This window comes from Arvicola amphibius, chromosome 8, assembly GCF_903992535.2.
Source record: "Arvicola amphibius chromosome 8, mArvAmp1.2, whole genome shotgun sequence".
Classification (NCBI taxonomy): domain Eukaryota; kingdom Metazoa; phylum Chordata; class Mammalia; order Rodentia; family Cricetidae; genus Arvicola; species Arvicola amphibius.
This window is the reverse complement of record NC_052054.1, coordinates 104118680-104138843: the sequence shown is the minus strand read 5'-3', so window position 1 is coordinate 104138843 and position 20164 is coordinate 104118680. Positions and strand designations below refer to the sequence as shown.

The 20164-nt window shown below is 47.8% G+C and overlaps 1 protein-coding gene across 10 annotated transcripts in view; it reads left to right on the top strand.

Annotated features, from left to right (window-relative positions):
• Positions 1–20164, top strand: part of Dgkd (diacylglycerol kinase delta) — an 88340-nt gene that overhangs the window by 65474 nt on the left and 2702 nt on the right. For 7 of the 10 annotated variants that reach the window (XM_038338514.1, XM_038338515.1, XM_038338511.1 and 4 more), the window contains 19 exons: positions 264–372; positions 2834–2973; positions 4217–4301; positions 5547–5641; positions 5727–5826; positions 5906–6179; positions 6590–6751; positions 7422–7547; positions 9152–9248; positions 11373–11483; positions 12414–12510; positions 12689–12796; positions 13606–13719; positions 14500–14634; positions 14982–15133; positions 16443–16554; positions 16634–16726; positions 17548–17667; positions 18609–19984. In XM_038338514.1, coding sequence (XP_038194442.1) covers positions 264–372; positions 2834–2973; positions 4217–4301; positions 5547–5641; positions 5727–5826; positions 5906–6179; positions 6590–6751; positions 7422–7547; positions 9152–9248; positions 11373–11483; positions 12414–12510; positions 12689–12796; positions 13606–13719; positions 14500–14634; positions 14982–15133; positions 16443–16554; positions 16634–16726; positions 17548–17667; positions 18609–18986 — 2608 coding nt within the window. In that variant the 3' untranslated portion in view covers positions 18987–19984. Of the gene's footprint in view, positions 1–263; positions 373–2833; positions 2974–4216; positions 4302–5546; positions 5642–5726; positions 5827–5905; positions 6180–6589; positions 6752–7421; positions 7548–9151; positions 9249–11372; positions 11484–12413; positions 12511–12688; positions 12797–13605; positions 13720–14499; positions 14635–14981; positions 15134–16442; positions 16555–16633; positions 16727–17547; positions 17668–18608; positions 19997–20164 lie in introns of those variants that run through there. The other 3 variants (XM_038338512.2, XM_038338516.2, XM_038338510.1) reach the window with 3 other exon arrangements.

Here is a 20164-nt window from a genome sequence, read left to right as displayed (position 1 = left end):
ATGTGTGTATTGTCTCCTCCATGGTCCTGGCTGGAAGAGCTACTGGGATCTGGAACCATCATCAGCCACATAGACAAAGATGGGCCCTGAGCAGAAGGGCTAGACAGACACCTAATGTTGCCTCATAAACTCTGTATACGTGTGGGTTTGGCCTGGGTGTAGGTTCAGCCATACGGAACAGGGTGCTTCCCCCAGCTCAGGACATAAAACCATCATTTGTCTTTTAGAGTACACTCATTTCCCTAACTTCCCATTCTCTACAGCTTACGGTTATTTCAGAAGTTTGACACCTTCCGGATTCTGGTTTGTGGCGGGGATGGCAGTGTTGGCTGGGTTCTCTCTGAAATCGACAGTCTCAACCTTCACAAACAGGTACCTGGGAGAGCTGAGGTCAGAAAGGGGCCAAGAAGTCTGGGTACTGGGCTGTGTTTCAATATGTCTGTGTCTAAGAGTTAGCAATGAAGGTTATGGAGGCTGTGGAGGTTTTGTGTGTGAGTGTGTGTGTGTGTGTGTGTGTGTGTGTGTGTGTCAGAGACAGACAGAGAGAGAGACAGAGAGGAGGGAGGAGAGAGAGAAAGAGGGAGAGGAGAGAGACAGAGACAGAGAGGGAGGGAGAAGACTGATTGATTGATTTTGGTTAAGGGAGCTGTAAAAACAACAGGGGAACCATCAGGCTTTCTCTGGTGGCTAGAGTCACCTAAGCTCTAGCTCTTTACTGGGAGGTGATGTACCTAATTTCTGGATGCCTTGGACTTGAGAGGAGAGGAAGAAAGAATATTCAACTTCTAAAGGTAGAGAAAATAGATTCTCCTGATTGCTTACTGTGTTCACTGCATTTCACTCCGGTGTGCACTGCACACTGTCATAACCACCACTCAGATTGTTTGTATTAAATGTGCAGTTCATCTGGTATTCCCTTGCTAGTCCGTGACTGTACTGCTGAAAGAACAGTATGTGTGCACTTCCGTACTTTGCTCCGTGGGCAGCTCGGAGTGGCAGTTCTCCAGAGGATGTGCTCCCTGTGTTAATGCTTCTACCCTAGTGCATGGCTGGAGGGCTGAGACAACCCTGGCAAAATCCTGCATGTGCTCCAGGATCTTCTGTTCTGAGGAGCCCTTATTTAAATATGTGTAGGGCCAGAATGCACTGGTCAGGACTGCTCCAGTTTACCTTTTCCAGGTGACACGAACTCACTTTGCCCAGCTATGTGAACAGAGTCTTATTTTTAAGTAATGATAAAGTCAAACACAGCCTTACTTGACTGATGTTTTAAATGAATCCCTGTTTATGTTTTTTTTTGTCTTATTTTTTATTGAGGAAATCACATTTAAAAATGGATGTTTCATGATCGTTGTTATATGGGTACCTTACCTGTCATTAAAGATCATTTTTCCTAGTTTTTGGTTTGTCACTTTTCCTTCATATTTTTTATTGTTATTGAGGTGATCGCCCCTGTGCCAAGATCATAAAAACATTAATCTGTGTTACCTTATACTGTCTATTGAATCCCTGACTTGAATGAGTTTTCAGTGATTTTATGTTCTCTGTTGAATCCTGCTTAACAAGTGGTAGATACTTTGTGTGTTGTCTGGAGTAGGGACGGTCCTAGGGCCAACTGACAGCCACCAGTAACTCTAGGAAAAGTAGCGCCTCCCAGTGGTAGGACTAACAGAATTTACTATTGCTTGCTAGGAAGGCTGTAAATGTGCTTCTTCTACTTAGTCATGCTCTCTAAACACTTGTTTCCTGGGGTTTCCTTGTTGTTCCTCAGAGGTCTGTCAACCCTAGTTTCCCCATCCCTGCATGTGGTGGTGTTCCCTCTCCTGGGTTTATTACATGCTGTGTGGTTGGACCTCATGGGTCCCATCCTCATCCTTCACACTCTTCCTTAGGGGAAAGCTTTGTGACTTGCTGGAGTGTGGTGCCACATCAACTTTGGGGACTCTCAGGGGTCTTTGGGTGTTGCAGTGCTGCAGGTTTCTAACCCTATCTGTCACTGAGTTTTTACCTTGCCCATGTGTCACCATGTGTCCAGGGCCCAAGCAGAAGTCCACTGCTATTCCTGATTCTTTGGTTTTCCTCTCCCTGCTTTAAGCTAGGCTTAAAGTTGCTGACCCCAGCTGTGCTACATCCTCCCTAGTCTGGCCCCTCCCTGGGCTGCTGAGAATGACCTTCCCTTGGGTAACTGAAGTCCTAGGTCCCTCTCAGCTAGCAGCAAACTTTACCAAAACTCTTATTTGCTCCCTTTTTCGTCTTTGCTCTGCCTTCTTCCCTCATTTCTGCCCTCTGCTCAGTCTAGGAAGATAGAACAGGGTTGGGGCCAGCTTGGGGAAGCATCCAACTCATAGGTAAATGGGAGCAGACTAGGCCCGGTATGTTCAGACTGTCTTAGCATGCTTTTTGACAGGACCCTAGAAGTCAATGGGGATGATTGTAGTGCTGTGGAGTGATGCTAATGACAGCTTTTGAAAAGTGAATTTGGCCTCAGTGAGGGAGATGCATAGTGGGTGAGTGATGCTTGGGAAGCTGCATACTGTGGGTTCTGCAGTATGTTTGGCAAGGAAGGGGTTGTAGGAACCAGGGGACCTTAAGGTTGATTATTAAGACATGTTAATAAGTGAGGATGGACTGGTGCTCCTTGTATCTGCTGGTGACCCCAGGGCCCATCTGTCCTCTCTGGTGGGCTCTGCTGAGAAGGTACAGGCCACATGCTTCAGATCCAACCTCTTTCTCTTCCTGTGGCCATTGTTGACATGAACAGGATGGGTCTTGGATGGGATTGGTTCTTCGACCTGGTGTCTAAGGGCAAGTTTCCCTCCCTGTTTTTCACCAGTGTCAGCTAGGTGTGCTGCCCCTGGGGACAGGGAATGACCTGGCCCGTGTTCTCGGCTGGGGCTCTGCCTGTGATGATGACACCCAGCTCCCTCAGATCCTGGCGAAGCTGGAGAGGGCCAGCACTAAGATGCTGGACAGGTGAGTGGGGCAACCAGGACTGTGAAGAGCAGCTTGACAAGGCATCCTAGTCTGAGACCAGTTAGAACCATGGGTCTTCTGGCGTGACTTATACAAGTTGGACTTGAGCATATATTTATTTTTCTGATGGTTTTTTATCAGATAAAAAAGGATAAAAGAAAACAAAGACAAAACATGGCTCAGACCTTCCAGGTCATCTTCTGAGGCCACTCCTGTATCCTTCAGGGTTGCAGAGAAGGTGATTGTAGTTTGACTGTCTTGGTTCAGGGTCTAATAATGATCTGCAAAATGATCTTCATTACTTGAGCAATACCATTGTCCCACATTGTACCATACTCAGAATGAGTATGGGTAGTTATTCCCTAGAGCAGTGGTTCTCAACCTTCTTAATGCTGTGCCTCTTTAATGCAGTTCCTCATGTTGTGGTGACCCCCAATCATAAAATTATTATTGTTGCTACTTTATAACTATAATTTTGCTACTGTTATGAACTGTAATGTAAACATGTATTTTATGATGGTCTTAGGTGGACCCTATGAAAGGTTGAGAACCACTGTTCTAGAATATAACTACCTTGGCTTTTTTGAATGGGATATTCCTATTTTGGAGCTAGATGGCAGCCTCCCACACCCCCCAAAACCACACACACACACACACACACACACATTTTTTTCTGATGAAAATGTCCCTTGGTGTCTTAGGATTTAGGATTAGCTGGTGGTCAGAATGACTTTGATGTGCCTCCCATTTGGGCCCCTCTTAGTGAATGGGGTGTCTATGTGTCAGCTGTTGTGAGATAGTTATCTCCTCTGGGCACACTGAGCACTGGTAAGCGCTTAAAACTGTGTCTAATGTCAAGGTGAGCTGTGGTAACCTATGGGCTGTGGAGATGAGACATCTTTCTCAGACAGGTCAAGAGCTAAATTGCAGATGCAGAGTCAAGATAAAGCTTAAAAATGAGGCCAGACTGCAAGTGGTATGATATGCCCACAGTCCTAGCATTTAGGAAGTGGAGGCAGAGGGTTGGGTCATTCTTTCATAGATATATAGTGAATTCAAGGCTAATCTGGGTCACACTAGCCCATATCTCAGAAAACCAGAAAAAGAAGTCAGAATAGAACTATGGTCAAGGTACCAGACCAGAACATTGGAACGATGAGGGGTTGGTTCTGGGGGGGTGGGTCTGTAGATTTCTGAGTGCTGGTGGGCAGTCTACAACTGAGCTGACTTTGGACCTGCGCAGGTGGAGTGTCATGGCATACGAGACCAAGCTTCCTCGGCAGGCCTCCTCCTCCACAGTTACTGAGGACTTCGGCGAGGACTCAGAGGTACCACTACCTGCTTGCTCTTGCTCTTTTATAGTGCCGGGCATGGCACTCAGCACGGAGATGCGTCCCAACCTACCACCTGCTGTTTAAGCCCTACGTGGTGATCTTCATGTGCTCAGCTGTTTGACTGCATCCCTGACCCTCATGTGGTCCTCAAGTGTGAACCTCGGACTGAGCTTGAGGCTAAGCAGGTTCAATCCTATGGCTTCATACCTGTATGGGGTTTCCTAAGTTGTCAGCAGGAATTGAGGGGCTTCCTAATATCTAATCCCCTGTGATGTCCTGTGCTCCTGATTGTAACTCAGCACCTATTGCAATCTGCTCTTCCTTTCTACCAGCCCCTCCTGTCTGTTCCAGAAGTCTTTTATTTCTGCCCACTTCTCCCTCTCTGATGTTGATGTTGCCCTTGCAGTTAGATAACTCTGCTTCAGCATCAGTTCTTTGTGCTGAGCAGTGGCCACTCACTGGATTCAGCTCTGTAATTCTGAGGGGTGGGGCTTTGTCTTTATGTCCTGACTGCAGTGCTGGACACATGCTGTGTTGGTCCTACTAGGTGACTGGAACTACCTGAGTGTTGGTTGGTCTGTCAAGCAGGGGTCAAGGGCAGCAACAGTCAGCAAACAAAACCATGTCTGCTTTGCATGATTTCATGCAGAGAATGGCTTGTGCTTTTTTTTTGAGAAGAATATTTATGCAGATGCTGGGCATGGGAGGGCATTCCTTTAATCCCAGCACATGGGAGGCAGAGGCAGGAGGATCTCTGTGAGTTCAAGGCAGCCTGGTCTATAGAGCAAGTTCTAGGACAGCAATACATACACAGAGAAACCCTGTCTCGGAAGAAATCCCAATATATCTTTGTTCAGAACCTGAGAAGTGCCCAGGAAAATCTTGGAGAATCCAGCACAGGTGGTCTTTCTTTGGCTTGTGGTTTGAAAGCTTGCTGGCCACAGGGATGGCAGAGGACAGTGACGCTCTCCGGTTGGTGGGTAGAGATGTGTGGGATGGTTTATACCCATTGGCAGAGTCCCTGGTCAAGTAGGAAAGGAAACTTTTGGTCTGACTGGCCACTAGCATATCACCAAAGATAGGCTGGGGTTACATGCCAGGGCCTCCATGTTTGACTGTCCTGATTGTTACCTCTGACAGGTTTTGTTTTGTTCAGGCCCATTGTTTTGGTCTGTTCACAGGTTGGTGAAGCTTTTGACCTTGTGAGACTAAGTGCCCCTATCTTTGGTGTGATTATAGGTGCAACAAATTCTCTTCTATGAAGACTCGGTTGCAGCTCATCTTTCTAAAATCTTGACTTCAGACCAGCATTCAGTGGTAATCTCATCAGCCAAGTGAGTGTCAGGGCTTCAGGGATTCAGAGAGGCAGTCAAGGATGCCACCCAGGGTCTCAGCCCAGCTGCCTTCTGTTTCCTACAGAGTGCTTTGTGAGACAGTGAAGGACTTTGTAGCTCGGGTGGGCAAGGCCTATGAGAAGACAACAGAGAGCTCACAGGAGTCGGAGGTCATGGCCAAGAAGGTGGGTTCCTTGGCACAGGGTAGGTTGGGCAGCAGGTGCAGAAGAGCTTGCTTTTCATGCCACTTTTCCTCCCATATAGTGCTCTGTCTTGAAAGAGAAGCTGGACTCTCTCCTCAAGACCCTGGATGATGAGTCTCAGGCTTCATCCTCTCTGTCTAACCCACCTCCAACCATTGCTGAGGAAGCTGAAGATGGGGATGGATCAAGCAACGTCTGTAGCTCTGCTGGGGACCGGCTGGTGGGCTCTGCATGCCCCTCAAGGCCTCAGATCTTCAGGCCTCGGGAGCAGCTAATGCTGAGAGCAAACAGCCTGAAGAAAGCAATTCGCCAGATCATAGAGCACACAGAAAAAGGTAATGGAGCTCTTAGTCACTAGGTGGCACTAGAATTCCCATGTTCGCTGAATGTGGTAAAAGACCAAGGATACCATGCCCTCCCTTACTCCTTACCCTGAGTGGACCCACCTCTTCTCACTTCAGACTTGTGGTCACATGCCACCTGGTCCCTGGTGTGGCCATGCCACTGTCCTGCTGGGGCCTCTAACTCTCCTCACCTCCACATCCCCCTGTCTCAGAGTCTTTCTCCCCAGCTATTATCTGGAATGCCCAGGTGCTGTTGTATTAACTGAACTAGGGCACTGGGCTAAGATGTGGTGGTGAGGATTTTGGGTCTGAGCACGATCTGTTCTAAATTGAGAAGAGAGGGCCTAAAGCACCCTAGCCCTACTGGTGAAGTCTTAACAAGAATATTCTTTCTTTACCAGCGGTGGATGAGCAGAATGCCCAGACCCAGGAGCAGCAGGGTTTTGTCCTGGGCCTCTCTGAATCTGAGGAGAAGAAGGACCTGAAAACTGATAATAGGGTGTGCCCATCATCTGCCCATAGTGAGAGCTGTGTGGTTGCCAAGGGGAGGAGCTACCGCAAAGGTATGGCTGGGCTTTGGTTTGGGTGATACTTAGTGAGCTTCTCTTGGGCACTTTAGGGTGCCTTTTCTCACTGCTCTGGCCACTTGAGTAAACCTGTGGCCTGCATCTCTGTCCTTCATGTCACCGAAATGTGTTTCGTAGAGACACGTGCACTGTTAGACCTGCAAGAAAGAGGGCCTCCCCTGCTGAGGAGCAACTAGTGCCTGTTCTCCCTGGATTTCCTCAGTGCCTTCTTATGGCTACTTATAAGTGTCTGGCAAAACTGAGACCTTGGTCCCTCTTGGGATAGACCCAGCAAAGGTTTTCAAAAGGAAAGCGTTCTTCCCATCAGCCTGTCCTGCCAATATGGGAGAGGGACGGGAACTCTTCTAGACTAGACATAGTGTTGATTGGCATCAGAACTCTGTGCCTTCTACACCCAGACTCTCCATCCTTACAATGCTTTCCATGTCTGTGTCCCTTCAGGATGAATCCAGACCCACAGTGTATGTCAGTGTATGTGTAAGGACCTCTCTCTTTACGCAGGACTGTTCATCTCACATACTGCTGGCTGATGAGAGGCTTGTAACTCTCCTTCTTCCCACAGCCCTCCTGTCTGCTCATTTTGTTGTGACTCCTTTCAGCTGTGTTTGACTTTGGACAGTTTCAAGTGTGTTGCTCTGTTTTACAGCATCCAGAGCCCCTTGTGAAAAGCTAATGAGCAAAGGTCTGTCCCTTGGCAGCTCCGCCTCCCTCCCTCCCCAGACAGGAAGTCGGGATGGCCTTCCTGCTCTGAACACCAAGATCCTATATCCAAGTGAGTAAGCCACTCAAACCCTGGGGTCTCAGGTTTGGGGTGGGTACCAAGGAGGCTGGCTTGCTGGCCATGGCTGGTCTTGTGACACCCTGGGTCTTAAAATAAGAGTATTGCTATCTTGAAGAGCTTGTAGGCCCATGGAAATAGTGACAGAACTCTGTAGTTTATGTGTCTGTATGAAAACTGCCTTTTTGTTTAATTAGTGTTTTTTATTCTTTAGCAATTTCATATATACAATGTATTTTGATCATATCTGCCCAACACTCCCTTTCAGATGCCCCCCCTATGGCCCTCCAATATGTTCTCCCTACTTTATTTCCTCCTCTTAAATTTTACATTTTTTTATATTCCATTGAGTCTAATTAGTGTTTATAGGTATGTTCCATCCACTGTAACATGGGCAACTTATGAACAACCACACACCGAACAAAAATGACCTGCTCTCCCCCAAGAACTATCAACTTCCAGTAGCTCCTTAACTGGGCCCATGGCCTTAGAAGGAACCTTTCTCTTGTCTGTGTTTGAATTTTGACTGGCTTGATATTATGCAGGTAATCAGTGCTGCTGTGAGTTTTGAGTGTAGTTCGCCATGTTATGTCCATAAGACAGCACCTCACAGCTCTCTTCCCATCCTCTGGCTCTTACAGGTTTGTTTGTTTTCCTGTCCTGTTTTCCTCAGTGTTCCCTGAGCCTTTGGAAGGGATTGATATAGATACCCTAATTAGGGTAGAGCATTCAACACTCATTCATTCTCAGCGCTTTGACCAATTTAGGGTCTCTACATTAACTACTGCCCACTGGAGAAAGAAGCTTCTCTGACCAAGGTAGAACAAAGCACTAACCTATAGGTAGAAACAAGTATTTACATTGCAGTTTGACATCATGATTGTTTAGCAAAATAGCATGTTCTCTCTTAGGACCCATACTCTTCCCAGTGTGGACTATTGGCCAGGCTTACAGCACTAGGCATGAATTCCCCATCTTGTGGTACAAACCACAAATATGGGTAGAAAGTGGTAGTTACCCACAATAGTCATACCACTGTTGTACCAGTGGGCACCTCTTGCCTGACAGGTCAGTATTGCAGCATGCAGGAACCAGTGGTGGGTAAGGCCATTGATATTTTTTCTCTGGGCTCATTTCAGCTCCATGAAAGCTAGCCAGGAGGGAGAGAGTTCCAGATTGACTTCTCTCTGTCCTGAAAGCCAAGCGTGCTGTGTCTTTAGCAAGAGAGTTTTACCATGTAGTTATATTGGCCAACCAAGAGCAATGTCAATAGTACTTGTTTTGGGAGCTCCTAGGGTCTCCCTTGACCAGTAACTCACAGGGTAGTATCCCCAGCCTGAAACAGTACCTGTTTAAATAAAAGGCAAGGTAGCCCAAGGAGACAGTGTTTAGGTGTATTCTGGGTATTAAATTCTGTTGTCTAATATAACCTACTTTTGTCCCATAAATACGGGATGGTAGTGGTGATTTTGAATTGTTAGTCAAATTTGAGTACTTGTTTATATTGTTGTCCTCTAGAATATGTGGTGTCAACCTTGGAGATTTGATTTGCTCTGTCTAGAGTTCCTGGCCAGTACCCTCTTCCTCTTCCCTTTCAGGTGTTCGGGCAGGGATGTCTGGCTCCTTGCCAGGGGGCTCAGTCATCAGCCGCTTGCTAATTAATGCTGATCCCTTTAATGCTGAACCTGAAAACCTGTGAGTATGAGGCAACATCAATGGGACATTTTGTTAGGATGCAGAGTGCCGAGGCCTGATTAATAAATCAGTCAGAGCCATTAGCAGACAGCTGAGTAGCAGGCTCTCTTTTGGCTGTTCTTGAATGAGGAAAATTGTACCTTGAAGGTGTGTCTGAGAGCCTTCCCTATAGCCTACTGTAGGACAGCAGAGGACATACCTGCTATTGTCCTGTCCCAGGTCAGATCAGTGTTGACTGTGTTGACACTGCTTTACTCATTGTTTTTGTCCTTGTCTCTTGTTTTCCCATGGTGTTTGCCATCCCTTCAATGATGTAGCATTTCTGGACTGAAAGATCCTCTATGTGGTTGTTCCCTGGGTCTTAGGGTTCCCAGGAGACAGGGTTTTAGAGAGAAAGTCTGGTTGTTGCTCTATGTTGTGTTCCAGTGGAGGCATGACCTCTTCTGCTGTGTTTTAATACCCTGAGGGCATCTGCCTAGTGTTTTAATGGATCCCTTCTGTATATTAGAGCTCACTGCAGATGGTATTCCTCAAACCAAAAAGACAATATTCTAGACATCTTTTTCTTGCTATTGATTACAGCTGTGGGCAGCTAGAGGGTAGTGACAGCTGGCTATAAGTTACCTGCTCTTACTGTCTTGTGTGGTGTGATGGAGTACTCGTGTGGTTCAGAGGCCCTGTTTTGGTAAAGTGGCTCTTCAGTCAGCCTGGTAGTACACGGGTCTGTTCCTGGTCTGGTCTTATGCTCAGATCCTGATGGTCTTCCTCAGCAGGCCCAGAGCTGTAGTCACTCTGGGATAGCACTCTTGGGACCCTGGAACAGGAGACTTCCTTTGCTGACCAAATCCTTTGATGTCATGGCCCCCTTATGTAACTAAACCTACTTCCCCCGCCCCCTGTCATTGATAGCTTCCTCTTCCTTAGATACCTATACCCAACCTCCTGTCTTCTCCTATTTTCTGCATTATTCCCCCCGCCCAGACCTATAAATACTGTTCATCACGTGTTCTTTGGCTCTTAAAATAGTTTGGCCCCAGAGCTTTTCTGAGCAGTTACAAGGCACTTGAATTAGATGTGTGATCAGGAAGGGCTCTTACTATAGATATTGGTTTTCATTAGTTTGTAAGAAACAGGTTAAAATATATTAGAATTCTGGTGCAAGCTTTGCGGAGCCCCTTTTCATGTCCAGTGTCTATGGGAGTTTTCAGAATTTACCCTCCTCAATGTCTTCCTTCCCTGGAACTGGGGGAAGAGCATGGGCTAGGACACAGCCATGGAGGAGTAGGTGAGTGCAGGGACAGTGCCCAGGGGAGGCCTTTGACATGGTGCAGGATCTTCAGTCACTGCCCTTTCACGTCAGAGACTGCCTGGGCAGTCTAGGGTGTCTGAGAAGCATGCCATGAAGATATCTGGGAAACAGGCTGGCAGTGCTTCAGAAGGGCAAACCAGAAGCTCTGTGTGCCAGTGGTTTTGCCCAAGTTACAAACTCTAGAGATTCTAAAACACGTGTCTACAGTAACACTAGGCATTAATGCTCCCAAGTCATCACTAGAACATAAAACAATTTGAATGTCCATCAGTTAATGATAGACAAAAATATGATGTGTCCATATAATGGAAGATTGTTTTGCAATAAAGATAAACTGTGGATGAAGGAAAAAAGCCAGAGACATAGGCCACACTGTTTCATTCCATTCATTTGACAGGTCCTGGATAGGCACCTCCAGTGGATCAATGATTTCTAGGGTCAGAATGGCAAGGAAGTAGGAGCCAGTGCAAGTGATGATGGTTCTGAAATTTGATTGTAGAGGAAAGGACTCTGAATATATACTAAAAACTGTTGAATCATGTACTTTAAAGTAGGTATTTTCAGTCACTGAGAATTTTGTCTTAGTAGACCTCATACCAAAACAAACACCCCAAACAAACCCTGAATCAGGGCCCTGGGTTCAAACTCCAAACAAACACTCAAACACAGGAAAACAAAACAAAATACTAAAGTGAAACACCAGCAAAACTTGGGAAAAGTGATGAGTTTTGCTCTATGGGAAAATGGCAGCAGGTCAGTCTGTGAAGGAACTTGTCAGGCAGAGCTGTTGTGAGCCTTTAAACTCACCTTTGCAGAGAGTACTACACAGAGAAGTGTGTCATGAACAACTATTTTGGCATTGGTTTGGATGCAAAGATATCTCTGGACTTCAACAACAAGCGTGATGAGCACCCAGAGAAATGCAGGTAGGTAACCCTTATTGTCAGAAGAGTGGAAAGCAGGCAGCTCAGGAAGCCAGCTTAGAAGGGGAAGGAGTTGGCCAGCTTGGGCAGACTGGACACAGGGAAGCCAGTGATGATGGGTGACTAGAATCGGTTGTCTCTTACCTAGCGCCAGAGTCTGTGAGGCTTGCTAGAGGCAGGCGACACAAGTGTGCCGCAGGGTCACTGTCCCAGCGCTGTTTGCAGGGAAATCTCTGCTCATCTGCAGACCGCCTAGTCTCCTCCCAGTTATCATCAGCACATAGGGTGTACAGAGTTGGGGATTTGGAAATTATTTTTTCCCTTGTGCTTTCCTGTGTTTTCCAGATTCTCTATGGCAAGCATAATTTTATTTATTTGTATGTGTGAGTGGGTGTGGATGAGCACATGCTACACTGTATGTGTAGAGGTCAGAAGACTATCTCAAGTGTCATGTGGTCATTGCTTTCCACCCTTTTTTGAGAAAATTTTCTATTTTCACTACTGTGTTCCTGGCTGGCTTCTGGGGATTTTCTTGCTTTGCTTTCCATCAAGCCAGGGTGCCCTGAGGTTATGGCTCTGCGCTGCCGCATCCACTGTGTGCAGTGGGTTCTGGAGATTCTGCTCCAGTCCTCAGGCTTGCACAGCGAGCACTTTATCCACTATTCATCTCCACAGCATAATTTTATGATCAGAAGTCATGATATATAATTTTTTTTGAGGGTCACTTACTTGTTTTTCAGGGTGTAAATGCTTTCTTGACAGTAGTTTGTAGCATACTTCCTTATTGGTAAATTTACTCTTTTTGCATGTCTGAGAAGCCCAGACTCTCTTGTTATGGTCCTGCTATCACAGTTGCTGACTCCCCAAGCTCTGCAGCAGTAATTCAAGTTACTGTAAGGGAAATCCTTCCCAAGCTAATACTTCTTTTTCCAGGAGTCGGACTAAGAACATGATGTGGTATGGTGTCCTCGGCACCAAAGAACTGCTGCACAGAACCTACAGGAACCTGGAGCAAAAGGTCCTGCTTGAGGTAAGTGGTAGCCTTCTGGCCTTGCGTGTGATCTCCCACCCTTGACCATAGAGCATTGCTGTTGGACTCCCTGAGGTGCTCTCCTCACCCCAGGCCTCCAGCATATCTAGTGCTGGGGAAGGACTGGTTGCACACTGAGCATTGCTTTTTTCTCTCCATCTGCTTTTTTGTGGTTCAGTGCGATGGGCGCCCGATACCTCTCCCAAGTCTTCAGGGAATTGCTGTCCTCAACATTCCCAGCTATGCCGGAGGAACCAACTTCTGGGGGGGCACCAAGGAAGATGATGTACGTATGGGGTTTGAGGTGGGTGAGCTGGGCTTAGCAACATCAGGGATTTGTGACTAGATGTTATATATCCCTGATCCTGACAGTGGCCATGGTGGAAGACCAGACAGACAGGCTCCTTCACTGATATTAGCCTGCTATCTAGAAGGCAGGCCTAACATATGATCAAGTGAGGGGAAGTTGAGACTTGGAGGAGAATTTAGCCTGACCAAGTTGGTTGGTACCAGATGGGGAAAACACCATGTTGGTATTAAAAACAAGATGTAGAAGCTGAGAAGCAAGAAGGGATAGAGTGCATAGAGAAAGGTTCCCTAACTGCAGTGTAAAATGCATGCACTGAGAAGGGAGATGTCCGTAGGGCCTCAATTGCATGGGTTATAGAAGACAAGGGCAGGTCTGGAATTTATGCTAAGAATGTAGGAAGATATCGATAGGCGTTAACCAGGGGAATGGCATCTTTGCATGTAACTAAAAAGAAAACCACTAGCATTTATTGTAGACTTAAGAGTGGGGCACTGTTCTAAGCATCTGTTAGCATGTTCATTTCACATACCTGCCCCTAAGGAGCAAGCAGTGTTATTTTGCTCTGAAGGAAGAAGGTAGTCTGAGGTCTCATGGCTAATAGGTAGCAAGTGTGAGAGCTAGTCCTAGGCAGTGTGCTACCTGGGTAACAGATACTCCCCCAGGTGCTGCATTTACCTGTGGGTGTGGGCCTGTTTGCTTCATCAGAGCCCCCAGAGCAGGAAGCAAAACAAGGGACAGGGTGTTTAGGGAAGTGGGACAGACAGCTTTCATGCTGGCTTTTTCAGACTTTTGCAGCTCCATCATTTGATGATAAGATTCTGGAGGTGGTCGCTGTGTTCGGCAGCATGCAAATGGCTGTGTCTCGTGTAATTAAGCTACAGCATCATCGGATTGCCCAGGTACTGGCCATGCTGCTCCAGAGATCTAGCCCATCCCCTTCTGGGGGACTCATCCCTGTTTGGAGAGACAAGGCCTGGCTTAGGACTCCCAGATTTGTTCACAGTACAGACCCAAGAAAGCCAGTGTCTTCCTAGGATCTAAAGGTAGCCCCACTCTGTCTCCCTCTCCCAGTGAGTGCTCTGAGCCTTGCCGGAGTAAAAAAGACCCAGCTGAGCCATGTCTGCTGCAGAAGTAGTGCACTGTGGGCATGGAGCTGTCTGTAACAGTGAGTGAGTGAGCACACCAGGATCCGGCACACAACTCTGAGGCTCTCTTTAATGCTGACAGTATTGATGAGCTGGTACAGGTCCATTCACTTGAAGGGCAGGGAGGAAGTGACTTTATATACAGCAGAGTGCTGATAAAATCTATTGGGTGAGATTTGCTGATGTCTTCTTGCACTGTTTCCAACAGTCAGCTGTTTATAAAGTTTACCTTTTTGTTCTTGGGCACATTTTTGTATAAAGAGTTGCAGGGCCTCATCATCTGCTGTTGGACTTTGCTCGGCCCTGGGGATGTTTACACATAGGATGGATCACTACTGACTCCTTTACACTTTGATATCTGTCTGCATCTACTTATTTCATGTCTGGGGAGGGAACAGTAGGGGCAGGTGGGGCAACAGAACAGAGGATAGAAAAGGATGGCCTTAGGCCAACAGCCAGACACTCAGAGCAGCAAGGCCTGTGGGTACTTTAAAACCCTTGGCACCTAAATAACTGTTAATGGCATCTGCCCAGTGTCGCACAGTGAAGATCTCCATCCTGGGGGACGAGGGCGTGCCTGTGCAGGTGGATGGAGAAGCCTGGATCCAGCCACCTGGATATATTCGTATTGTGCACAAGAACAGGGCACAGACTCTGACCAGAGACAGGGTAAGAACAACTGCTAGCAGGGGCGGGTAGGGTGGGGATTACCAGTGGCTTGCCTGTGGTCTCACTTGTACATTCCTAAGAGAGGCAAAGGTGTTTGATGCTTTGTTCTTAGGCTTCTCTTCACCAAACAGAGATCAGCTGATGTAGTGGCATACCCTATAGTCTCAGTAATCCAGAGGCAAGAGGCCATCTAAGGTTATATAGTGAGACATGTTTCAAAACATGAAACTAAGATCTCTTTCATACATTGCTGCTACCTTGCTGAACTCTTAGTGTGTTGTGGGCAGGTGTGTGCTCACCCTCTGGAGGGAGGGCACAGAAGTCTGACTCTGGTTCTCATGTCTTAGGCCTTTGAGAACACTCTGAAGTCTTGGGAGGACAAACAGAAGTGTGAGCTGCCCCGCCCACCATCCTTTTCCTTGCACCCCGAGATCCTGTCTGAGGAGGAAGCTACCCAGATGGACCAGTTTGGGCAGGCAGCAGGGGGCCTCATTCACAGGTAGGCTCTGCTGTGTTCCTTGAGGCCTTGCAAGCTTTTGGACTTCTATTCCCATTTGCTGGCTCTGCTTCACTGAGGGGCCTAAGCCTGACTGCTCTGGCTTGGCTTCCTTACCTAGTCTTGGTTATTCAGGTTTGCACAGTGAAAATGTTAAGATCCACAGGGGTTTTCAGAGCCACTAAATCTTTAAATCCCATGCTGGGTTTTTGAGAAAGGCCTCAGGTGCCCTGGAGAGTAGTGTGCACCCTGCTTTGGTATTTATTCAGGAAAATCAACAGGCTTTTTCTTCTTTTACCTGTTCTTGGCAAGTGGTTCCTAGAGCTGTTGCTGTTCTTGTGGCGTTGCCACTGCAGGCTCCTCTCTGCTTACCTGGGACCTTCTCCAGAAGTTCTTGTCCTTTCAACAGCTTAGCCTCTTAATTCTCCTGTGAAGCTGCAAACCAGTTAGTGCCCTTGGATGTCCATTTTTTTGTTTCTCTTGGGCTTTTTCTTTGGCTCTGGCTGTGGTGCTCTGTGTGTTTCCAGGCCATGTCTGCCTTGCTCTCGTGGGGCAGAGGCTTTAGACTCCTTAGCAGGTCAGTTTCTCTTTGGTTCTTGTGGTCATCTGTAGGCTCCTCTGCCTCCATGCTGTTCTCTCCTTGGCAAGTAGCTGACACTAGTGCAACCCCCCATTCTGCTCCCTTCCCTATCAGCCATGTTCGTCTAGTTCCTTGTTTTGCAAGGGCCATGGTCCTATCACTTTGTAGTCCCTGGTAGCCTAGTAAGCCCGCCTGGAAGGGGTGTTTACTAGGACAGCCTTCTGAGAGCCATCAGCAGTCCATGCTTTCCACAGGATGTGCAAGTTGCTCCAAGCTTCTCACCCAGCATGCTCTGTCCCATCCCACCTCACCTTGCCCAGCTTCGTTGAGCCACCCTCTCGTTGGCCCTTGGTCTTGCCCAGGCTGTTCTGTCTCAGAGCTAATTAATGATCACACCAGGTTCCCTCAGAGGTAGGTAACTTCAGATTGCAGAATGGTTTGGCCTGGTGCAGTCTGTGTCTCTGAGTTTCTTGATGGTCAGAATGTCTGCAAAACTGCCTTCCTGCTTTCCATTTTATAAGAGAGATTTCATTTTATACATTTTCTTTCCTGGAAAAGTTAGGATTTGATATCATATTTCCCACATAAGTCCACTGTTTGTTACTGTTTGAGATGTGATGTGCCAGTGGCTGTAACGGAGGTTGTGATGGCTTGCCAGACCACATACATCTGTCCTCTGAGTGTTCAAAAGCAGTGTGTAAAGGCCTGACATGTGCCTCCTTCCTTCTTCAGCATTCGGGAAATAGCGCAGTCCCACAGAGACATGGAACAGGAACTCGCACATGCTGTCAACGCTAGCTCCAAAGCCATGGAGCGAGTATACGGCAAGCCCAGGACCACAGAGGTACTTGGTCTTTTTGGACCTGACTGCTCCTCACCTTCGTAGCTCTTGGCCTTCCACATGAATGCATTTGTTCTTCTAGGGGTTGAACTGCAGCTTTGTTCTAGAAATGGTGAATAACATCAGAGTGCTACGCAGTGAGACAGAGCTGCTGCTGGCTGGGAAGATGGCCCTGGTGAGCTGATAAGCAACAACAGGGTTCTGGGTGTATGTGAGATGATGACCCTTGTCACCAGGGTGTTGGACACTGAAGGGTAGCAGTTTTCGGTTCAGGGTCCTGAATCTGAAGGTGAGACCTCAAAACCATGTAGTCTGGCCATTGGGTTGTGGTCACACTCTTTGGCAACATCTCAGCCAGGGTGTTGTCAGATGTTAAAGACCTCTCTTAACTGTATCCATGTAGTGGATAAAACAGATTTCTACCTTCTTCTTATGGCTAGGTGCCAGTCACATCAGGTTTGCTGTGCTATCACGTCTCTACTCAGCATGTGAAACGGGCTGCTGGGTTAACCCTTGCTTTATTGGGTGGGGTGGGGGTGTTGCCAAGCTCTGGGAGCTTGCTTGGATGACTGGTCACTAGCTACAGTATGGCATGGAAGGGCCTTAGGAAGACTCCCAGACTAGTGTCCCATTCATTCCCTACTCCAAAGTGGTGCTGTCCTGAATGCTCTAGCTGCTGCCTTAGCTCTCTCCCGTGCTTGTGCAGGAGGAGCATGACCTGCCTGTTTGGTGACCGAAAAACCTAAAGGGACTACAGCTGGCAGGTGTCAGGGTTGCTGCATGTGGCTTCCCAAAGCCAGGGCACAGGTCCACCCATCCTCACCTATTCCCTAAGGAAGGGACGTTCTGGGCTCAAGCCTTACCTTAGTTTCCAGTTCTGCAAAGTTTTTATAGCCATGCCTGAGGAACTTGATCTAAGCCTTACCCACCTTGCTTGGCTGGTCCAGGCTTGCTGTGGTTAGCAGCTCCATTTTTCTCTCCCTCCCTCCGGCGCAGCAGTTGGATCCCCCTCAGAAGGAACGGCTTGGGGCTGCCCTAGTTGAGATAGACCAGCAGCTCAGGAAGCTGACAGACACACCCTGGCTCTGCCAGCCCATGGAGCCTGGTGAGGAAGAGGTAAGTTGGTCTTGAGTTTAATGGCTCATGCTGTTCGTCCCTGTGTGCAGTATAGCCCTTGAGGCAGCTTTGGTCTGGAGCCCCTGGTATGCCTTCTGGAGACTTCTCTACTAAAATGACCCTTGACAAATGTGTCCCTACTGCCACTGAAACAGCCGGGAGTGGGGGTGAAGCAGGTAGCAAGATGTGGAGCTAGCCCGCTGCTGTAACTAGATCCATTGCAGCCTCTGGGGATTGGCAAGGATTGAGTTGATGTGTCCAATTCCCATGCACAGTTTGCATCTGTGGGGACTTCACATTCCAACTTGGTGCATATCGAATAGTTTGGACAGGCAGGGTTCCAGGGCATATTCTCCCTCAGATAGAATCTTCTGCAGGAGGAGGCAGAAGAGGGAAGCATCTGGCAAGGACAAGCCCTAGGCTGCCTCTGGACTCTAGTGTCTTAGAGATGGAATAGTCAAGAGAAAAAGTCATCTTGGCCTCCTATAACACAGGAGACAATGTCCTCATTAACATAATTACAGGAGGTAAATGATACAAAACAGTACCTCTGCCCAGCTTAGTCTGTTGGAACCTTCGGCAGCAGTGTGTAAAACTAAGGATGAGGATGTTGGGGATGGATGTTGGGGCTTAGAGTTTAAGAACACAAGTACCCCTTCCAGAGGACCTGTGTTTGGTTCCCAGCACCTACATTAGGCAGCTTTCAACTATGTGTAACTCCACTTCCATGGGATCCAATGCCTATTTCTGGTCTTGCTGGGCACTCATACATACATGGCTTAAATGCAAATAAATAAACTGTGTTTAAGAGTCACCCAAAGAAATGTATGAGCGAGTGAACATTTAATGAACATGTTTCTTCCTATGCGCAACCCCCAAGTATAGATTTGGTCTTAACAAATGAGTTCCTCATTCTCAGTGCTTCCTACTCTCTCCAACAGAACGTGATGCTGGATCTTTCTAAACGCAGCCGCAGTGGTAAATTCCGCCTCGTGACCAAGTTTAAAAAGGAGAAAAATAATAAGAACAAAGAAGTTCACAGTAGCCTAGGAGCCCCTGGTACCTGCCCCTCTCCTTCGTGTCTCTCTCTGGCTGTCAATGCCAGCTGTCCTGGCTCAGTTCTCCTGGTCTCTGCTTTTCTCCTCAGCCTTGAGACTCTTCCCTTTGGTCCTTGTGCTCTGATCCCTAGTCACATTGGCTGCACTAGTCTGTCTTGTAGCTGTAAGACCAAACCTTGCTTGCTTCCTTTCTCTTATGTTTGGATACTGACTGATATCGTGCCCTGCTCAAGTGCACCTTCCATGGAGACTGTAGGGTGATGGGCAACTGAGCTGACCTGCCTACTCTGAATTTGGGGGCTTGAGGTAGGGAGGACGACAAAAGAAATGACAAGACAAACTTGGAAACACAAAACTCAGACTGCTGGGGTCCTCTATGTCTGCTCCTTCTGGCAGGCTGCTGATTCTCATTTAATTGACTCACTGATCAAGGTTCCTAAGTCTGGCACTCCAGGCAACCAGTGATTGTGGGTGAAGAAATCAATAGGAAATGGTGCTAAAGGACATTTACTGATCTCCCTTGGATCAGTAAATTGGGGATTAAAATGTATCTCAGTGGTCAGCCCAGAGCACTGTGGCTGTGTCTGGCACCTTTGGGGGCCAGGACTGGATTTGGTGTGGCATCTGTCACCACTCAGGGCAGCTCCTGTTTGATTTTTCATCTTTGCATGTTTGTCTAGAATTGGGTTTATGTGAATGATGGTGGATCTAACTCTGCATGGCCTCAGTCTCTGCATGTCTCTCTGTAGTGCTCCAGCTGTGAGCTCCTCTGGAAGCTGGAGGAAATGCTGGCTTTAGTCACCAAGATGTCCCCATTGTGTTTGGTGGTGTTTAATGCCTCTGGAACTTAGAGGTATCCAAAAGGCTGGTGACCCACCTGGCAGGAGCAGCCAGCACTCCTGCAGTGCACGCCCCTCAGAGGAGGTGGCTTTATCTCCTCCGCACTGCTGGAGCACAGTGCCTGTGGTTAGGTGATGGGTTCTAGCTTCTGGGGACATCTTGGCTGCCACTGCTGGGTGTCTTGGATGCTGGTTGCTGGAGGCATCTTGGGTAGCACTGCTGGGTGTCTTGGTGTTGGCTGCTGGGCTCTGAGCATTCACTGCACTCGTGCTTTTCCGTCTCTGACAGTTCACCTCTGGGGGACAGAGGAGGTTGCTGCCTGGCTGGAGCACCTCAGTCTCTGTGAGTATAAGGACATCTTCACGCGGCACGACATCCGGGGCTCTGAGCTCCTGCACCTGGAGCGGAGGGACCTCAAGGTACTTCACAGGTGTCTCCCTAGAGCCCACACCTGGGCTCTCACACACTCCTTTCAGCTATGTCCTCTTCCCTGACCTGGCCACATCCTAGCATTACCAGTCATCACACAGTTCGTGGACTTGTTTGTGCACCTCAGGTTGACCATGGTCCTTGCCTTTATCAATGGTGACATCCTCTGA